This window comes from Triplophysa dalaica, chromosome 10, assembly GCF_015846415.1.
Source record: "Triplophysa dalaica isolate WHDGS20190420 chromosome 10, ASM1584641v1, whole genome shotgun sequence".
In the NCBI taxonomy this organism is placed as follows: Eukaryota; Metazoa; Chordata; class Actinopteri; order Cypriniformes; family Nemacheilidae; genus Triplophysa; species Triplophysa dalaica.
Window position 1 is genome coordinate 13508238 of NC_079551.1, and position 20800 is coordinate 13529037.

Consider the following 20800-nt stretch of genomic DNA (forward strand, 5'->3'; position numbering starts at 1 on the left):
AAACAATGCAGACAGAGTAAGGGAAGGTGGAGGGAGACCACAGGACGAGGCAGAGTTCGAATTAGAGGAGGAGAAGTTTGAAGTGAAGCAAGAGGAGGAAGATGACAAGGAACAAGAATAGTGGTCTCGAATGAGATTAGGCCCACAGTCATTGATCATGTGATAAACCACGGTTTAGGGTAACAAAGAGAGAGGCTGTACAGGGAGTCCAGCCTAATTTGAGTCGATTACAGTTTTTGCCCATTGCTTACACACTAAAACCAAATGCTTACACTAAAACCTCAAAACCCTAACTTCTTGTAGCATAACTTAAACACAGTGTAACCATAGCTTACATTGTCAACTTTATACTTTGTTTGCAATTCTGTAACACACTTACTGCGGAACACTTCACACATTTTCTTAGATTAGACACTTTGTTCAAAAACGAAATCAACTGTTTTCATTGGGAAAACACTCTGTTAAAAATGCACAACTCCTGCACTTACATACACACCTGAAAGCACTTGCACAGAAAACAGAACACCAATCAGTCTGAGCCTTAGCACTACAAATAGGCCTCAGATAAGCCATTTTGAGATCTTTGTAATCATGGAGGCAATGAGAGTCTGCTTTTATGTTCTCCCTCATGTGTCTCTGAACCTGGAGCTACCCGTATGTGTGTCTTTTGGACTTATATTAAAAACAGCATTTACAGTTTTTTCCAACTGCTTACACACAAAATCTTTTCATGTCACATGCTTTTTGAAACCTCTCACTCAAAGTGCAAAACTACACACCAAATCTCCAAAACCATAAGCTATTTCTCAGCCTTTGACTCAGTGTTTATTGCATAATACACTTTTTTCAAAACACTACACACAATTCTCTACCTAAAACACAAAAATCTAACAGGAAGTGATTTGCTTTCCTTTTCCAAACACAACCAATCAAAATGCTACACTTATTCACCAGGTCACACACACACTCCTCACATGTGGAAACACTAATTGCTTAACTGATCACTATCCAATCACTGCTTTATGGTAGTATTGGCCTATAAATAGATCGAAGGTCAGATTACCTGTTTTGAACAATGGATGCCAACAATGGACAGAGAGCAAGAGGAGTAGGAGGAGTAGGAGGAAGAGGAGGAAGAGAAGGAAGAAGAAGAGGAGGAAGAGGAGGAAGAGAAGGAAGAAGAAGAGGAGGAAGAGGGCAAGGGCAAAGAAGAGAAGAGAAGGAAGAAGAAGAGGAGGAAGAGGGCGAGGGCAAAGAAGAGAACGAAGGAGAGCAATCTCTGATGAGATTAGGGCAACACTTGTTGATCATGTGATCAACCACGGTTTGACCATGAGAGAGGCTGGAATGAGAGTCCAGCCCAACTTGAGTCAATTTACAGTGGCGTCAATCATTCGAACTTTCAGAAATGAGAACAGGTGTGGAACTATCTAATGACTATTTTAGCTATAAAGTAATGTAAAGTAAAATACCCATAACTACATAGTATTCCATAAACATTTGTAATTCTAAACCATCCATTTACTGCACTGCATTGAATGAATGAGGTTTGTTATCATGCTGTACTACAGTTTGTGTTGTAAGTTGTTTGAAGTTCCTATGCTGAACACATACTGTGTTTCAATTCTGTACAGAGTGGAAAGGCAAAGATATCATGGAGGACGAAGACGCTTGTTTACAGATGTTTATGGTTTTGTTGAATTCTACTGTATAAAACAGTAATCTTTGGCCTAATAAATATTTTCTGTTGGTACATTGCAATTGTGTTTACAGTGTACTTGTTACCACTCTCAGCGGATTACTTTCACTGTTGAACATTGTATTGAAATATAGATATAAACCCATGAAAGACCAAAGAGCTTTAAATTAAGAACAACAGTGTTTACATGGTATATTCATTCTGACATGTGTTTATGGTATTTTGAATGCAGTGTTACATTTTGAAGGAGATGTGAGGCATTTTGCATTTTGTGTGTTCATTTTTGGGAATTGTGTTTAGAGTTTTGAGAAAAGGTGACATAGTTTTGAAAACGTGTGTAAGCCATAAGAAAAAACTGTATTGCATGTGGATCTGCTCCTTGTTTTCCCCTCAGCTGTGACAGATGGACACTATGAATGAAAAAGTTATCATGGGACAGGTATTTTGATTTAGGGCCGACCATCATGATTTCGGTTTTATCAGCATTTTACTGCAAAATGTTGTCAGACATCCAGGTTTTAAGTTCTCAAAGACAGGAGACAATAGAGAGGGGAGAGCTGGAGGAGTTAGGTTTAATAAAAGTAAATTTTATCATCATCAGCACAACTATCAAAATTAAGATCATGAAGTCTTCTAATCTGACCCAACGGAACCACATGGATGAGAAATACGAGTGGACCAAGAACCTAAACCTGTGGTACACCACAAGATACCTTAAACCTAAAGCTTTTCCAGTGCTTTTATGTCATTCAGTTTGCGAAACAGAGACATACCAAATAAAGTAGGATCAAAAATATGTTTGGATCTGTTATTACAGTTTTTTCCAACTGCTTACACACGTTTTCAAAACTATGTCACCTTTTCTCAAAACTCTACACACAATTCCCAAAACTGCACACACAAAATGCAAAATGCCTCACATCTCCTTCAAAATGTAACACTGCTTTCAAAATACCATAAACACATGTCAGAATGAAGCATTTGCATCAAATGGCAAACACTTCTTTCATAATAGTGAATGTTTCGATATATCATGTAAACACTGTTGTTCTAAATTTAAAGCTCTTTGGTCTTTCATGTGCTCATATCTATATTTCGGTACAATGTTCTACAGTGAAAGTAAGCTGCTGAGAGGGGTAACACTGTAACTCTGTAAACACAAATGCAATGTAGAAATAGAAAATATATATTAGGCCAAACTTTACTGTTTTATACAGTAGCATTCATCAAAATCATAAACATATGTAAACCCAAAGTATATTCTTCAGAATACAGTAAAGAAAACAATTGTGTGTGTGGGGTCCCGGGGGGGGCAGTCCAGGAATTGGTGGGGGGCAGCCGTCAGAGCTGAGCTACGCTTCATCTCTTCTCTGGGCTGGGTCTGGCCACAATACTTCATACACATCACAAGATACATTTTCTCTTGCCAAACATCGAGGAAAGTATCTCATTGCATGGTGTAACCAACCTTGGACAAAGGCAACCTCTATGTCCCCACATGAGTCCTCCATTGCCTGGAGAAGCGCCATGCGGGCATAGGGTTGGCGATCATAGACTTTCCAGCGCCAGACAGAGAAGAATTCCTCTATGGGATTTAGAAAAGCTGAATATGGGCGTAGGTACAAAAATAACAATTGCGGATGGGTGGTAAACCAGTTTTGGACCAGAACAGCACGATGAAAACTAACATTGTCCCATGTAACCACAAATCTAGCATGCTCGTGATCTCGATCAGGGAGAAGCATTGTGTACAAACTGTAGTACAGCATGATAACCAACCTCATTCATTCAATGCAGTGCAGTAAATGGATGGTTTGGAGTTACAAATGTTTATGCAATAATATGTAGTCATAGGTATTTTACTGTACAGTACTGTATAGCTAAAATAATCATTAGATAGATTCATACCTGTTCTCATTTCTGAAGGTTCTAATTATTGACGCCACTGTAAATCGGCTCAAATTGGGCTAGACTCTCATTCGAGCCTCTCTCATGGTCAGACCGTGGTTGATCACAAGATCAACAAGAGTTGCCCTAATGTTATCATAGATGGCTCTCCTTCCTTTTCTTCTTTGCCCTCGTCCTCTTCTTCATCTTCCTCCTCTTCCACCTACTCTTCTTGCTCTATGTCCATTGTTTACATCCATTGTTCAAAACAGGTAATCTGACATTTGATCTATTTATGGTGATTGGATAGTGATCGGTGAAGCAATTAGTGTTTCCACATTTGAGGAGTGTGTGTGTGACCTGGTGAATAAGTGTAGCATTTTGATTAGTTGTGTTTGGAAAAGGAAAGCAAGTCACTTCCTGTTAGATTTTTGTGTTTTAGGTAGAGAATTGTGTGTAGTGTTTTGAAAAAAGAGTATTATGCAATGAACACTGAGTCAAAGGCTGAGAAATAGCTTGTGGTTTTGGAGATTTGGTGTGTAGTTTTGCACTTTGAGTGAGAGGTTTCAAAAATCATGTCACATGAAAAGATTTTGTGTGTAAGCAGTTGGAAAAAACTGTATTAACATCTGATACCATGAAGAGAGTTCTGTCTCACGATGGTGCTACATGTGTATACTTTGATCATTTATGGTTTATTACGTTATAGATCTGATGTGAGATCAGATGTGAATCAATGCTTCTGTTCATCTCATTGTGTGTGGTTGATATAGTTCAGTGAAGATAGTTGTTCATATTTCAGCCATTACATCTGTATAATAAAAACCACCATCAGAGGGAGCTCATGAGCAGACAAATCAAATCAAGAGGAATATACTCCTGAGTTTTCTTGAAATTATATTTATTTAGCAGTGTAGCGAAATACAAAACTAAGACTTTGTTTTGCTTAACTTTGTTGGTTCTCTGTGCTTACTCTTGCTTAAGTTATGAGGTGGGTGAATTGTTGAACTCATGTGGTTTATGAGATCGCATGCATCTGTGGACACACATGAACCTCATGATGAACACAAGTGTGTGAAAGATCAACACAAAGCTTCAATGCCTTATCAAGACAAACAATTATAATGATTTTCTTTCATCTGTGTGCTTCATTCTTATTTGAATTATTTGAATGGAGTTTAAATTAGTTTATTTCTCTATAATCTACAATTACATACAAGTGTTTATTTAGGAGTCATAATTTATGATGTTATAATGTATCCAAAAACTGGTGTTTTTTGTGTTTGGTGTTTTTGGAAATGAAGTGAAGTGATGTCAGTGATGGACTTTTGGACTTCAGGCTAATATGACTGAAATCTATAAAAGGGATCAAATTCATTTTTTGTTAGTAAAGATGGAACAGTCAGAGTGGATCTCTAACTTTCACAAACATCAGAACTGAACATTCTGGACTTTGGATTGTTCTGATCTGAAATCTAGATTGATATTTGTCACTCATTTATTATTTTCCAAATGTGTGTTCATGTCCTCTCTCATCAGTATTATAATAATGCTCTTTCATATTCTGTAGTCATTTAGACTTCAGTATAGTTTCCACATGTACTTTATACTTTTTGTTGTTGTTGCGTAACTTGTGACAGAAATTCCAAACAAAGTTGAAAAGACAAAATATGTTTGAATCGGTCATTATGACAAAATATCTACATTTGTCAAGATGATATTTACTGGGTAGCAGGACTGAGGCCTCACTTTGACCCTATAGGTCTACTGTGTCATTTTATTCAATTGCATTATGATTCTGATCTGAGGTCAGGTGTGGATGTGCATCAGGTATTGTATGAGATTATTCAGTTTTTGTTTATAATGTTAAAATGAAGTTGTTGTGCTGTGAGAGAATTAAATCTTATTTAATTCAACAGTAGCGGATTGAGCTCATATGAGGGGTCTGAGCTGAAAATGAGTTCATTCTTGTGTAGTGAAACAGTTAAACCAGATCAGGATGTGTTTGTGTGCGTGTGCCATCATGTCTGGGTGAAATATCGGTTGTGTCTTCTCATAACCACAAATGAACACCATGATGAGAACAAATGTGTGTAAAAGATCAACACAAAGCATCAATGTGCTTCATAAACCTTTTTTCTGTTGATGTGCAAACACGTGTCAGAATGATTGTCTCTCATCTGTGTGCTTTATTCCTCCTATCTGGTGAGTGACTACATCTCATTTCTATATTTGTGGCATTACATTATGAGTAAATAAGTAGTGTTCACTTCAACACAGAATCTAAATCGGTCTGTTTTTATTATCTCCATATTACTACTCATAGTGTATTGATTTTTTGTTGCAGGTGTGTTTGGTGTTGATGCAGTGAAGTTGGTGTCAGTGATGGAGGGAGATTCTGTCCATCTACACACTCATCCTACACACATACAGACTCTTTTAGCTGAAAGGTATGAGCGAAACGTTGATATGTTTGACAGTAATGAGATATTTGGAGACAGACTGCAGAGGAGAACACAGACAGCACAGGACACCAGGGGGCGATAGTGTATATGTTATGAACAGCAGAGACTAAAGATTTTCAGTGTTTTTATGTCATTTGTGACGCACAGAAATTCTAAATTAAGTTTGAGACTTAATATGTTTGGACTTTTCAATGTTAAGAAAGATCTGATAACATTAGGAGGATGTTTTAAAGCAGTATTGAGATAGTTCCCCATCTTCATTGTGGTGCGGAAGAGTTTCTGATGTGAGGTGGAGACTCATTTAAGCGTTTGCGTTTAAAAGTAAATTTGTTTTTGTACTCAGTTTCACTTAACACCGATGAAGAGCATGTTATCGAAGTTCCTATGTTTTTGTATTTTAACGGGTAATGAACATCAAAGATCATATGCGTTTATTTGAGCTATCTTAACTGAAGATGTCAGAAGAAACATGCAACACAAGTCATATGTAAACATGTTCAATATGCAGTGCATTTGTCAGAAAGCAGTCGATTTGCTAGGCGCCATATGAAGTTTGATCTTAAGCCGTCTCATAATCTAAACCAGTGGTTCTCAAACTGGGGAGGGGTCAAGGGGGGCCACATATACTGTGACATATTATGAAATTGTATTTTTTTTGAAACATCAGAAAAATAAGACCACCATCCACAAGAACTGATGTTCCAGCATTGTAAAACTGAATATGATCCTTAAATGTATTTAAATACATAAATATTTACCTTCCCCAGTACTGTAGTGGTTTAAGCAAGTGTAGTTTGTATGTTGCATTGTGTTGCACATTTCCGGCACACAGCAGGTTGAAGATAAAAAGTGATGTGTTGGCCGGTGGCCCTTTAGAGCTTTAGGTCGAGCAACGCCCCTGCTACTGATATTTTGTGCACAGAATGAAACAAGACGTTTCCTATGGACTTTTAAAGGCAAAAACATCATGATCATTTCTCACTAAAGTTCCTCTCAGTGTTTCTACAGTACAGACACTGAATGCAGCAGGAAACAAAAGAGAAATGTGGACTTGTGTATTTCTAGTTTGTGTGACGGGTAAGAAAGCGTTTGTTCTTCATTCATGTGTTTTTGTGTTGAATTGAGCTGAACTCAGTGCATCACATCTGTTACTATTCTTACAATTTGTTCTTCAGGTGTGTTTGGTGTTGATTCAGATGAAGTGAAGTCAGTGTCAGTGATGGAGGGAGATTCTGTCACTCTACACACTGATTTTACTCACATACAGAGACGTGATCAGATACTGTGGATATTTGGACCTGAGGAGGCTCGTATAGCTGAAATTCATAAGAAAAGCATTGATATGTATGACAGTAATGAGAAATTTGGTGACAGACTGAAGCTCGACAGTCAGACTGGATCTCTCACCATCACAAACATCAGAATCACAGACTCTGGACTTTATAAACTACACATCAGCAGTGACAGAGGAAATTCAGACAAGAGATTCAATGTTACTGTCTATGGTGAGTTTATTGTCACACACTGATTCAATTGTAACATAATTACAACAATTCTCTCACAGGTATAAGATTATCATTCATTGACCTTTTTTGGAGCAATGTGTTTATAAAACATATAATATGTTAAATAATTGTGATGTCTCAAATATTTGTTAATAAATAATAAGTCTAGATGTACCTATAGTGAACATTTCTATAGTACAAATTTTATTATAATGTTTTCCAGCTCGTCTTCCTGTTCCTGTCATCATCAGAAACTCTTCACAATGTTCTTCATCATCAGACAGATCTTCTGTGTCAAAATGTGTGTTGTTGTGTTCAGTGATGAATGTGACACATGTGAGTCTCTCCTGGTACAAAGGAAACAGTTTATTGTCCAGGATCAGTGTGTCTGATCTCAACATCAGACTCTCTCTACCTCTTGAGGTGGAACATCATGATACAAACACATACAGATGTGTGGTGTCCAATCCGGTCAGCAACCAGACTCAACATCTAGACATCAATGATTACTGTCAGCCGTGTTCAGGTATGTTCACAGTTATTTTAATGTTTATTTACTGAACTGATCAGAATTTTATTGTACTAAATATAGCAAGATATCTTAAATAATTAAAAAAATATCTTAAATCTGTTTTAGACTCTCAGCAAGTCATTTCATTTCTTAATGTGATGATTCTTCTGTCAGTTGTGATGTTTGTGATTTGTGCTGTGTGCTGTTGTGTGCACAGTATAGACCAAACAAGAGAGAGTAAGTGTCTTTAACAAATAATAAAAGGGTTTAATAAATACACAAATTAAATAACAGTAACACAACACACATGTGCTTTCAGATGAAACGGTGAGAGTTGAGAAGATCATGTCAGAATACACAGATACAAAAATACATCTACAGTCTTCACATGAGAGATCTGTCACAGGTCAATGAATAAACATCACACACATTCATGATACAGTTCACTTTCTGCTTGTTTTAGAGAAAATTAAGCACTATCTGTTCAGTTTGTTTTCATTTGTATGAAATTAATGTGTATTTCTGTGTTTGATAGAAATCACATCAGCGTGTGGACAAACCCATGAGATCTGTGACGTATCAACAATATTAATGTGATTAAACTGATTTATAATACATGTTTGAAGATCTGAACTGTGTTATTTATTTTGATAGACAAAGTAAGAAGAGTCCAGTTTCACTAGATCTTTCTTCTTCAGGAATTGATAATTCTGAACTCAAAATATCTCGGTTGTGAGTTAACTTTGTTAAGTTTTAAGTTTGTCAGTTTGGTTAGGATCTGAGCCTGCCCGAGACTGTAGAAAGTGTTTTGTGCACTTGTGTTTATGTATCTTTGTGTTGTGTGTGGAAAATGTGGTTCCATCTCACATACACAAATTATCTTTGTAATGAGAACAAAAGTGTGAGAGAGATCAGAGTAAAGCTCAGAAAAACTCATTGACAAGAGTTTATGATAAAAAAACAAATAAATGTTTTTCAGGATGATTTTCTCTTTTTTGTTCCTGTTTATGCTCCAATGTGAGTAAAGAAATTATTTGTACTAAAACCTGATGAGTATTTAAACAGTATTTATTATTACACTGAAAAATAAATATGATTTACTTATTTGTATTTTGCACTATTAGTTTTTTTTTCAGTGCATACGATTATTATTTCATTATATTTGAGCGTATAATATAAATAACATTTCATGTCTTTCAATGTAAGAAAGTGTTAAACATTTTGATTATCAGATATAAAATATTGTGTTTTTAACACACTTGATTGTTAATCAGTCGCCATTAAACGTTTTCATTTGAGTTCAGATCAACTCAACATCTGTTTATACACATTAGATCTAAAGATATTCTGCCATTTTTATATGTTGTTGTGTAATTTGTGACACTTATCAAATAATCCCTAACAAATATCTGTCACGGGTCAATAAAAGAATATAATGAACCTTATTTTGTGTTGTGGCCTGATGGTTATAGAGTTGGACTTGTAACCCAAAGGTTGTAGGTTGTGTCTTAAGACTGGCAGGAAACGTAGGTGGTGGAGTGAATGAACAGCGCTCTTGTCCACATGTCACATCTCGTATCATCGCACAACACAGTGAACGCAAGATTAAACTCTGTAGCTGCCGACACGAACAACGTTTATTCTATCTTATTGTATATACTGTTAAAGTAACATTCAATATAATTTTGGTATGTGTGAAATGCATTAGACAAACAGAGTTTTTTTGTGAAGTTACACTGAAGTGAATTAATGTATTTGTTGTGTTTGTCTGTACATTTGTGTGTAAATGTTGGTCAGTTTCGTCTTCTGAGCTGTTTGGTGTGTTTAGATCTGAGCTAAATGAAAGTGGTTTATTCTGCTCGCTGGTGCACGAGATAAAGTCTGAGGGTGTCTTTTAGGAAGTGTTGTGCACTTGCATTGTTTGTTTGTGTGAGTGGGAATGTGGTTTCATCGCATATCAACTTCATACCGAGAACAAGCATGTGTGAAAGATCCGAGTGAATATTTAGCAGGATGATTTTCTCTCTTCCATTTGCTTTGATCTTGTTTGTGTTGTGTGGTAAGTGAAATATAAACTCTTTTAATAATTATTGTAATTTTATGTCGGACTGAATTTATTTTAGTTATTTATATGTTGTTTCAGGTGTGTTTGGTGTTGATGCAGATGAAGTGAAGTCAGTGTCAGTGATGGAGGGAGATTCTGTCACTCTACGCAATGATCTTACTGACATACAGAGACGTGATCAGATACTGTGGAGGTTTGGAGCTAAAGAGATTCATATAGCTGAAATATATAAGCAAAGCATTGATATAGAGGGCGGTATTGAGATATTTGGAGACAGACTGAAGCTGGACAGTCAGACTGGATCTCTCACCATCACAAACATCAGAATCACAGACTCTGGACTTTATGAACTAGAGATCATCGGTGACAGAGAAAATTCATACAAGAGATTCAATGTTACTGTCTACGGTGAGTTTATTGTCACTATCACACACTGTTTGTTTATGCTGATTCAGTTGGGACAGCTAGAGTTAAATCAATTCTCAGGGGTTTTCAAAGTGGGGTCCGGGGACCCATGGGGGCCTCCAGAAGGTATCAAGGGGTCCCCCAGAAATTTCTAGGAAAAAAGATTAAGCAAAAAGCCATTAAAGTCCACTGTGTTTATCTGCTTTTTTGCTATGGATAGTTTCCAGAATTGTTTATCTTTCTAGGGAATTTTTCTCTCTATACTTTCTTTTTTCGGACTCAAAGTGAAATTGTTACCAACTATTTAGGTTTAGAAACAAGTAGTAGTCTTTATAATATCCTATGAACTATTTATCTAACAAATTTTAAACATTTCTTTACACAGGAAAAAATGTAGATTGATAGATATTTTAGAAAAGAGGGTCCCTAACAAAAGGTTTATCACGTTTGGGGGTCCTTGGCATTATAAAGTTTGAAAACCGTTGCTATGACAGATATCATTCATAGACCTTTTGTCAAGCAACACTATGTTTTATAAGACATACAATGTGTTAAATAATTATGATTTCTCAGATACATGTTAACAAATAAAAAAATTCAAAAGTATGAATTTCATTGTAATATTTTTCAGCTCGTCTTCCTGTTCCTGTCATCATCAGAAACTCTTCTCAATGTTCTTCATCATCAGAAAGATCTTCAGTGTCAAAATGTGTGTTGTTGTGTTCAGTGATGAATGTGACACATGTGAGTCTCTCCTGGTACAAAGGAAACAGTTTATTGTCCAGCATCAGTTTGTCTGATCTCAACATCAGACTCTCTCTACCTCTGGAGGTGGAATATCAGGATACAAACACATACAGATGTGTGGTGTCCAATCCGGTCAGCAACAAGACTCAACATGTCAACATCGATGATTTCTGTCAGACGTGTTCAGGTATGTATGGAGTCATTTTAATGTTTATTTACTGAACTGATCAGAATTTTATTGAACTAAAAGCAAAAGGTCTTAAAATATCTTAAATCTGTTTTAGACTCTCAGCAAATCAGTTCATTTCTTCATGTGGTGATTCTTCTGTCAGTTGTGATGTTTGTGATTTGTGCTGTGTGCTGTTGTGTGCACAGTATAGACCAAACAAGAGAGAGTAAGTGTCTTTAACAAATAATCAAAGGGTTAAATAAATACACAAATTAAATAACAGTAACACAACACACATGTGCTTTCAGATGAAACGGTGAGAGTTGAGAAGATCATGTCAGAATACACAGATACAAAAATACATCTACAGTCTTCACATGAGAGATCTGTCACAGGTCAATGAATAAACATCACACACATTCATGATACATTTCACTTTCTGCTTGTTTTAGAGAAAATTAAGCACTTTCTGTTCAGTTTGTTTTCATTTGTATGAAATAAATGTGTATTTCTGTGTTTGATAGAAATCACATCAGCGTATGGACAAACCCATGAGATCTGTGACGTATCAACAATATTAATGTGGTTAAACTGATTTATAATGTATGTTTGAAGATCTGAACTGTGTTATTTATTTTGATAGACAAAGTAAGAAGAGTCCAGTTTCACTAGATCTCTCTTCTTCAGGAAATTGATCAATCTGTTCTCAAAATATCTCTGTTGTGAGTTAACTTTGTTTAGTGTTGAGTTTGTGCGTTTGATTAAGATCTGAACTGAATGAATGTGGTTTGTTCTGCTCTGCCTGCCCAAGACTGTGGAAAGTGTGTTGTGCACTTGTGTTTGCGTACTTTGTGTTGTGTGTGGAAAATGTGGTTTCATCTCACATACACGAATGAACTTTCTAATGAGAGCAAAAGTGTGAGAGAGATCAGAGTAAAGCTCAGAATTACACATTGACAAGAGTTTATGTTAAAAAGACAATAAACGTTTTTTTTTCAGGATGATTTTCTATTTTTTGTTCCTGTTTAAAGTGCACATATTTGTAGTATTGTGTTTTTTCCACAGACCACACCCCGATCTAATAAAATGAAGATGAAAAAGTTACGCTGCTTCTTTTTGTTTTACTGTGACTTTCCGGTAGAGATATGGGGCAGAAACACAGGAACAGGCCGTATACTCATTGATGGAAACTGCAGCACAGCAAATTCCCCCAAAATAAATACATCAATCATAAGCTGTCACTATAGCAGAAGGTTTTAACTTGTGTATCTACAGGAAAGGTTTAGAGTTTCTCCACATTGCGGTGTAGGTCACGACATGTTCGATGAGAAGGAGCTCTTTATAAATGTATAGTTTGTACTGATACTGTGTGATATTATATCTTATTTATATGCAACTGGACGAAGAGGCAAACTACAGTTACAAGATGCAATGAATGTCTCTCATTGTGATTTGTGAAAAAGTTGAGCTGTCTTCAAATGTTTCTGATCAATGACAAATAATATTCGTTTAATGTGTACGCTCATGTACACATGACTGATTTCCTATTTTTAAGGGTTTCTGCCTCCTAGTGTGTACAATAAATATAACCTTTCAATCAGTTTACACTAAACTTCCTCATATAGAGATTTTGCAGTACAGACAGTGAATGTTGAAGAACACAGTGAAAAAATGTGGAGCTGTTTGTTTTTGGCTTGTGTGACGGGTAAAACTTGTGACTTCATTTAAGCTAAAGGCTACAAACTCTGTCACTCCCTCTTCTCATGATATCTAATGATTTGTTAAATGTTGTTTCAGGTGTGTTTGGTGTTTATTCAGATGAAGTGAAGTCAGTGACGGAGGGAGATTCTGTCACTCTTCACACTCATCTTACTGAAATACAAGATGATCAGATACTTTGGATGTTTGGACCACGAGAAACTCGTATAGCAGAAATCACCAAACAGATCAATTCAAGCTCTGTGTATGACAAAGTTGATAATAAAATATTCAGAGACGGACTGAAGCTGAACAATCAGACTGGATCTCTCACCATCACAAACATCACAAGCACAGACTCTGGACTTTATAAACTACAGATCATCAGAAACACAGATGTTTTATACAAGAGATTTGATGTTGTTGTATATGGTGAGTGAACAAGTATCTTTTTATATCTGTTTATTATACAAATTCCTGTCGTTGTTGCCTCGATTTTTTTCATCTGTGTGTACAATGATAACTGGCTCTGTTTATAGATCACAAACATCCATCTACTCATTTACACATTTTTAGAGAAACGGAGAGAAAGAGAGATGGGTTTTGTTTATTAAAGTATATTTATATTTCCAGCTTGTCTGCCTGTTCCTGTCATCACCAGATACTGCTCACAATGTTCTTCATCATCAGAAAGATCTTCACTGTCAAAATGTGTGTTGTTGTGTTCAGTGATGAATGTGACACATGTGAGTCTCTCCTGGTACAAAGGAAACAGTTTATTGTCCAGCATCAGTGTGTCTGATCTCAACATCAGACTCTTGCTACCTCTGGAGGTGGAATATCACGATACAAACACATACAGATGTGTGGTGTCCAATCCAGTCAGCAACCAGACTCAACGTATCTACGTCTATGAATACTGTTACCCGTGTTCAGGTATGTATACACAGTAATATTAATGTTTCTTCAGAGAGCTGATCAGATGTTTAAACTGTTTTTTCACATTTGAGTTGTGGTCACTTAAAATAATATGATTTATTTTAGACTCCACACGAGAACCTTCATTTATTTACACTGCATTTATTAACGTGATGATGATCGTGTCCTATGGGATCTTTGTGATGTGTGCTATGATGTGTAGTCTGTGGATCAAAAACCAAACGGGACTAGAGAGTAAGTGTGTCCTTGAAGTAATCCAACACACAATCATATAAATTTAACAACAGTACTAACACACACCTACGCTTTCAGATGAAGAAGAAAGAGCCGAGAAGAACATGTCAGAATACACAGAGGTCATCTACATACTCTGACATATCGATACTCAACAGAGTGAAACTCAAGAATGCTCCAAAGTTGCGGGCACATAGCATTTGATTTACAAATAATGTATTTTTTATAAAGTTTTATAAACAAGCTGTAAAAGTTTCCTCTTTTAAACATTTTACTGAATTCATGAGTTTATGCTGTTTGTGTAAATGCTTTTCAGTTTCTTCTCTTCAGTAGATTCACACATTTTGTGGGCTAGAAGTTCGATTAAGATCTGAGCTGAATTTGGTTTCGTCTGCTCGCTGGTGCATGAAATCAAATCTGAGATGATCTGTTAAAATATGTGTTGTGCATTTATGTCACTTTGAGCACATGTGTGAGTGTGAGAAATGGGGTTTCATCTCATTTCCACAAATAAACTTTAATCCGAGAACACAACTGTGTGAAAATGAAATTGACTGAAATGTATATTTTGGGATGGACTTACATTTTTCAAGTTTAAGCAACCTCTTTTGCATTCATTCTTACATTGTTTCAAGTGTGTTTGGTGTTGATGCAGATTAAATGAAGTCAGTGATGGAGAGAGATTCTGTCCCTCTACATACAGGATGAGAGTGCAGTTATGAGAGAGCACCAGCAGAGGGCGAGAGAGTTCAGAAACTGACTTGAAAATCAGAATACACACAGTTTATTAATAATAATAATAATGTTTTTTATTTACTGTATATAGCGCCTTTCTAGAACCCAATGACGCTTTATAAAAGGGAATCATATCTACAGATTATTCGACAACAACAGACCACAAAGACAGGTAACACTCATACTGACAGGGTCAAGACAATACATAACACAAATTGATAAAGACATAACATTAGATCAGAAATGGTGAGTTAACCTATAGGTGAGAGATTTGGAACAATGGTAAGTGTTAGTTTGAGAGCGTAGTGAATAGATGAGCTTTAAATTGAGACTTGAAGGTCTGGGGAGTAGGCCAGCACAGAGATTATCCATCCTATAATTTTATCTATCCTATCCATAATTTTGGTCCTAAAAAAGAGCCGCCCACCGTAGAGAGCCTGTAGCACAAAAATCAAGCTATCATTCTTTGATCTGAGAGTCCTGGCAGGAGCATATGGTGGCAATAACTTGGCAAGGTACTGAGGTGCAAGGCCATGACAGGTCTTGTACACTTAAAATTAATACTGAATGCGATTTGCCACAGAAAGCCAGTAAATTTAATGAAGGATGGGAGTGATATGTGACGATTTTTTGTTAAATGTAAGTACTCGAGCAGCAGAGTTCAGTACCATTTGAAAATGATCAAAAACTTTGGCAGGTAAGCCACATAAGAAGGAGTTGCAGTAATAAATAGTTGTAGGTAATAAAAGCGTGGATTACAGTTTTAGAGTCATGAAGACTCAGTGAAGGAGTTACACAAGCAATATTGTGCAGTTGTAAGAAACACGCTTTAACAGTCTGACTGAAATGTGAATCAAAATGTATTATTGGCTCAAACAGTACTCCCAAATTCAGCACAATTTTCAAAGGCCTTAGCTGGTGTTACACCCTGTTGCTGTTCCTTGGTTCGCCACCTGAGGGCGCCATGCTATTCTGTTTTGTAAGGATTCCAGTTTCCATCATGCTTTGTTTTGTTATTATGTATTGGTAACACCCTGTGTCTCATTACCTGTTTGTCCCTTCATCTGTATATATAGCCCTTGTGTTCAGTTGTCTGGTGTGTATCGTGCTTTTATTTTCTCCCTCATGTGTCTCTGAACCTGGATCTACCCGTATGTGTGTCTTTTGGATTTATATTAAAAACAGCATTTACTGCTTATGGATCCTCTCCTTGTTTTCACCTCAGCTCAACGTGATAGATGCACACTATCAATGAAAAAGTCATCATGGGACAGGTATTTTGAGTATGGGCCGACCATCATGATTTCGGTTTTATCAGCATTGAACAGCAAAAAGTTGTCAGACATCCAGGTTTAAAGTTCTCAAAGATAGGCGACAATAGAGAGGGGAGGTCTAAAGAAGTACGGTTTAATAAAAGTTAATCTTAATATCATCAGCATAACTATAAAAGATCTATATAAGATCCTGAAGTCAGCTAATCTGACCCAACGGAAGCACATGGATGAGAAATAGGAGTGGACCAAGAACATAAACCTGTGGTACACCACAAGTTACCTTAAACCTAAAGCTTTTTCAGTGCTTTTATGTTATTCAGTTTGTGAAACGGAGACATTTCAAATAAAGTTGAAAAGGCAAAAATATGTTTGGATGTGTTATTATTAACATCTGATGGCATGAAGAGAGTTCTAGAGGTTTATAATATAGATAATTTATGGTTTATTACGTTAAAGCTCTGATGTGAGATCAGATGTGAATCAAGGCTTCTGGTCATCTCATTGTGTTTGGTTGATATAGTTCAGTGAACTTTTTATTTCAGCCGTTAAATCTGTATATATATAAAACATCATCAGAGGGAGCTCATGAGCAGACAAATCAAATCAAGAGGAATAGACTCCTGAGTTTTCTTGAAATTATATTTATTTAGCAGTTTTGTAGTGAAATAAAAAACTAAGACTTTGTTTTGCTTAACTTTGTTGGTTCTCTGTGCTTACTCTTGCTTCAGTTATGAGGTTTGTGAATTGTTGAACTCATGTGGTTTATGAGAACGCATGTGTCTTTGGACACACATGAACCTCATGATGAACACAAGTGTGTGAAAGATCAACACAAAGCTTCAATGCTTTATCAAGACAAAAAAATTATAATGATTTTCTTTCATCTGAGCGCTTCATTCTTATTTGAATAATAAATATGGAGTTTAAATACGTTTATTTCTCTATAATAAATAATAATAATAAATAAAACTGGTGGTTTTTGTTTTTGGTGTTGATGGAGATGAAGTGAAGTTAGTGATGGACTTTTGGACTTCAGGCTCATATGGCTGAAATCTATAAAAGGGATACAATTCATTTTTTTTCGTGGAACAGTCAGACTGGATCTCTCACTTTCACAACTTTGAACGTTCTGGATTTTGGATTGTTCTGATCTGAAATCTAGATTGATATTTGTCACACATTTATTATTTTCCTAATGTGTGTTCATGTCCTCTCTCAACAATATTTGAATAAACTCTTTCATATACTGTGGTCATTTAGACTTCAGTATAGTTTCAACATGTACTTTATATTGTTGTTGTTGTTGTTGTTGCTGTTGTGTAACTTGTGACACACAGAAATTCCAAACAAAGTTGAAAAGGCAAAATATGTTTGAATCTGTCATTAATACAAAATATTTAAATTTGTCAAGATGATATTTACTGGGTGGTGGGACTTAGGCCTCACTTTGACCCTACAGGTCTGTTGTCATATTATTCAATTTCATTATGATTCTGATCTGAGGTCAGTTGTGCATCTGGTAGGAAGCGGCAGATCATGAGTAATTTATGGGATTATTCATTTTTTATTTATAATGTTAAGTTGTTCTTTAATTCATGCTGTGAGAGAATGAAAGCTTACATTTAATTCAACAGAAGCTGATTGAGCTCATATGAGGGGTCTGAGCTGAACATGAGTTCATTCTTGTGTAGTGAAACAGTTAAACCAGATCAGGATGTGTTTGTGTGTGTGTGCGATCATGTTTGGGTGGAATATCTATCGTGTCTTCTCATAACCACAAATGAATGCCATGATGAGCCCAAATGTGTGTAAAAGATCAACACAAAGCATCAATGTGCTTCATAAACCTTTTTTCTGTTGATGTGCAAACACGTGTCAGAATGATTGTCTCTTATCTGTGTGAGTTATTCCTCCTGTCTGGTGAGTGACTACATTTCATTTCTATATTTTTGGCATCACATCATTAGTACATAAGTAGTGCTCACTTCAACACAGAATCTAAATCTGTCTGTTATTATTATCTCCCCATTTCTAATTATATTTTATTAATTTGTTGTTTCAGGTATGTTTGGTCTTGATGCAGATGAAGTGAAGTCAGTGTCAGTGATGGAGGGACATTCTGTCACTCTACACACTGATGTTACACACATTCAGATACATGAGCGCATACTGTGGATGTTTGAATTTCACGACAACTTTTTGGCTGAAATCCATGCACAGAATGTTAATGTATATGAAAGTAATGAAATATTTGGAGGCAGGCTGAAGCTGGACAGTCAGACTGGATCTCTCACCATTTCAGACATCAGAATCACAGACTCTGGTGTTTATACAGCAGTGACCATCAGTGACAGAAGATCTTCATACAAGAGATTCAATGTTACTGTCTATGGTGAGTTTACTATCATTCTCATACAGACAGTATAACAGGATTTCAACAGTACTCCTTACAAGATTAAGATTGTATACCATGTACCTTTTTGGAGCAAGACAACATCATTATGTAACATACTGATGAATAATGTTTTTATTTTCCGTAAACTTGAAAACTCTAATAAACCAAAACACTTCAGTATGGGGGCAATTCTCACTATTAACAAATTGTTATTAGCATGCCTAGTATTGGCATATTGGCTGTTTTTTTAGTATGAAGCACTTATAAAGCTTAAATTCTGAAATTTCCCCCATTTTTTTTTTCTTGTAAATATGTGGTCTTCTTCTGTAATTTTGTAGTTTTTGACCTTATTAAAAACGACTGAAAAAAAAACTTGTTTGATAAACAGAAATTTTCTGGCAGCTGGTGCACCATAAATGCCCTGTAATTACGGGTTTTCCCTGTAAAATTAGACTCCTGTTTTTCTTATAAATTTGCATATTTCCGAAAATACATAAAAATATGTAAAAAAGTCAATTTTGTTTCTCAATTTTGCGTGGAAAATGTAAAAAATAAAAAATAAACTATTTACAGTGTGATCTGATATTTTCTTTACTGTTGGGTTTTTGTCATTTTTATCTGTTGTAGTCATTCAGCAACTACATGGAGTTCAAAGAAGTCTGCTGCCAGTTGTGTTAATTGTGATGGGATGTATGTGCTGTTGCTGCTGCTGGTGTGTGTGCTGTTTGTGCTGTAAAAAGCGAACAGGACGTGAGAGTAAGTGTGTCCTTCAACTAATCAAACAATTACACACATTAAACTACAGTAATTACACATACATGTACTTTCAGAGAAGAACTTGTCAGAATACACCGAGGTACTCTACAGTCTTCACGTGAAAGATCCGTCGCAGGTCAATGAATAAACATCACACACATTCATTATAAATATTGTCCTTCTGTTCATCTACTTCCTCATCATCAACTTAAACATGTTTGTTGTTTGCATTAGTTTATATGAAATGAAAATCTCTCTCTCTGTGTTTTAAAGAAGTAATATCAGCATATGGACAACACACTCAAGATTCAACTTCAGAGCTGCAGACACGATGTTTATTCTGCATATTTGCAAAACTTTGTTAGTAACATGAAAATTAAATGTGGTTAAATAAACTCATGAATCAATCTGATCTAATTTGTTTTTTTACATATTTTGGGTAAACTGTTATTTCCTAAGCTATAAATAAAATAAAATACACATTAAAAATGATTAAAATTTAACTGGAGCATGAGGGAGTTTTGAAAGTCTGAAATGCATTAGATGTCACACAAACAGACTATGAGCTGATAGTTCGACTCAGATCTGAAATAAATGAATGTTGTTTATTTGGCAGCTTGTGCTCAAGAAAGTGTTGTGCACTTGTGTGCCTTTCTGTAAACATGTGTGTGTAGATAGTGGTTTTATCTCATGTCCACAAATAAACTTCACATCAGAACAAAAGTGTGTGAAAGATCACAGTGAAGAGTTTTCTGAGATTATCAAGATATCAAAATCATCAAGATATCAAAAAGATATCAGATGATAAAACCACTATCATTGTCATGTACCAAACAATGATACTTTTTATTTAAACTAAAATGTAAAATATGCTTATGAGATAAGCCTAACAATAATTGAAGAATTAAAATGTTGTAAAGCTGTTAAACCAGAATTGAACAATGCAGTATTGAGACGATGTTTAATACACAAAGTGTAAATGTCCTCACAGTGATTCACATGTGTTTATGTTTGTCTGTCAGAATACACAGAGATCATCTCTTCACATGAGAGATCCGTCACATCTCAACGCTTAACGTGTGATTATGACATAAAAACTAACATCAGGAAAATAACATCTAAGCAGATTCTCTTTCAAATGTGGCATGCAAATAACCAAATTGCTCAAGGAATACATTTGAATTGTGTTAACAGTGTGTTTTGTAAACAAGATAAATGTAATGGTCGTAACTCTGGTTGTGTTTTGTAATCGTGTAATGTGAAGGCCACGGTTAAATATTAAAATGCTTTTTAAATGAAGTTGGAGAAACTGAAAC

At 35.8% G+C, this 20800-nt stretch overlaps 1 protein-coding gene across 1 annotated transcript; it reads left to right on the forward strand.

The window, feature by feature from the left end:
* Positions 1–7066: 7066 nt before the first annotated feature.
* On the forward strand, positions 7067–11664 carry LOC130430631 (natural killer cell receptor 2B4-like). The gene is made up of 4 exons (XM_056759790.1): positions 7067–7128; positions 7227–7556; positions 11169–11471; positions 11660–11664. The coding sequence occupies exons 1-4, from the start codon at positions 7095–7097 to the stop codon at positions 11662–11664; spliced, it is 672 nt and encodes a 223-aa protein (XP_056615768.1). The 5' UTR covers positions 7067–7094.
* Positions 11665–20800: the final 9136 nt, after the last annotated feature.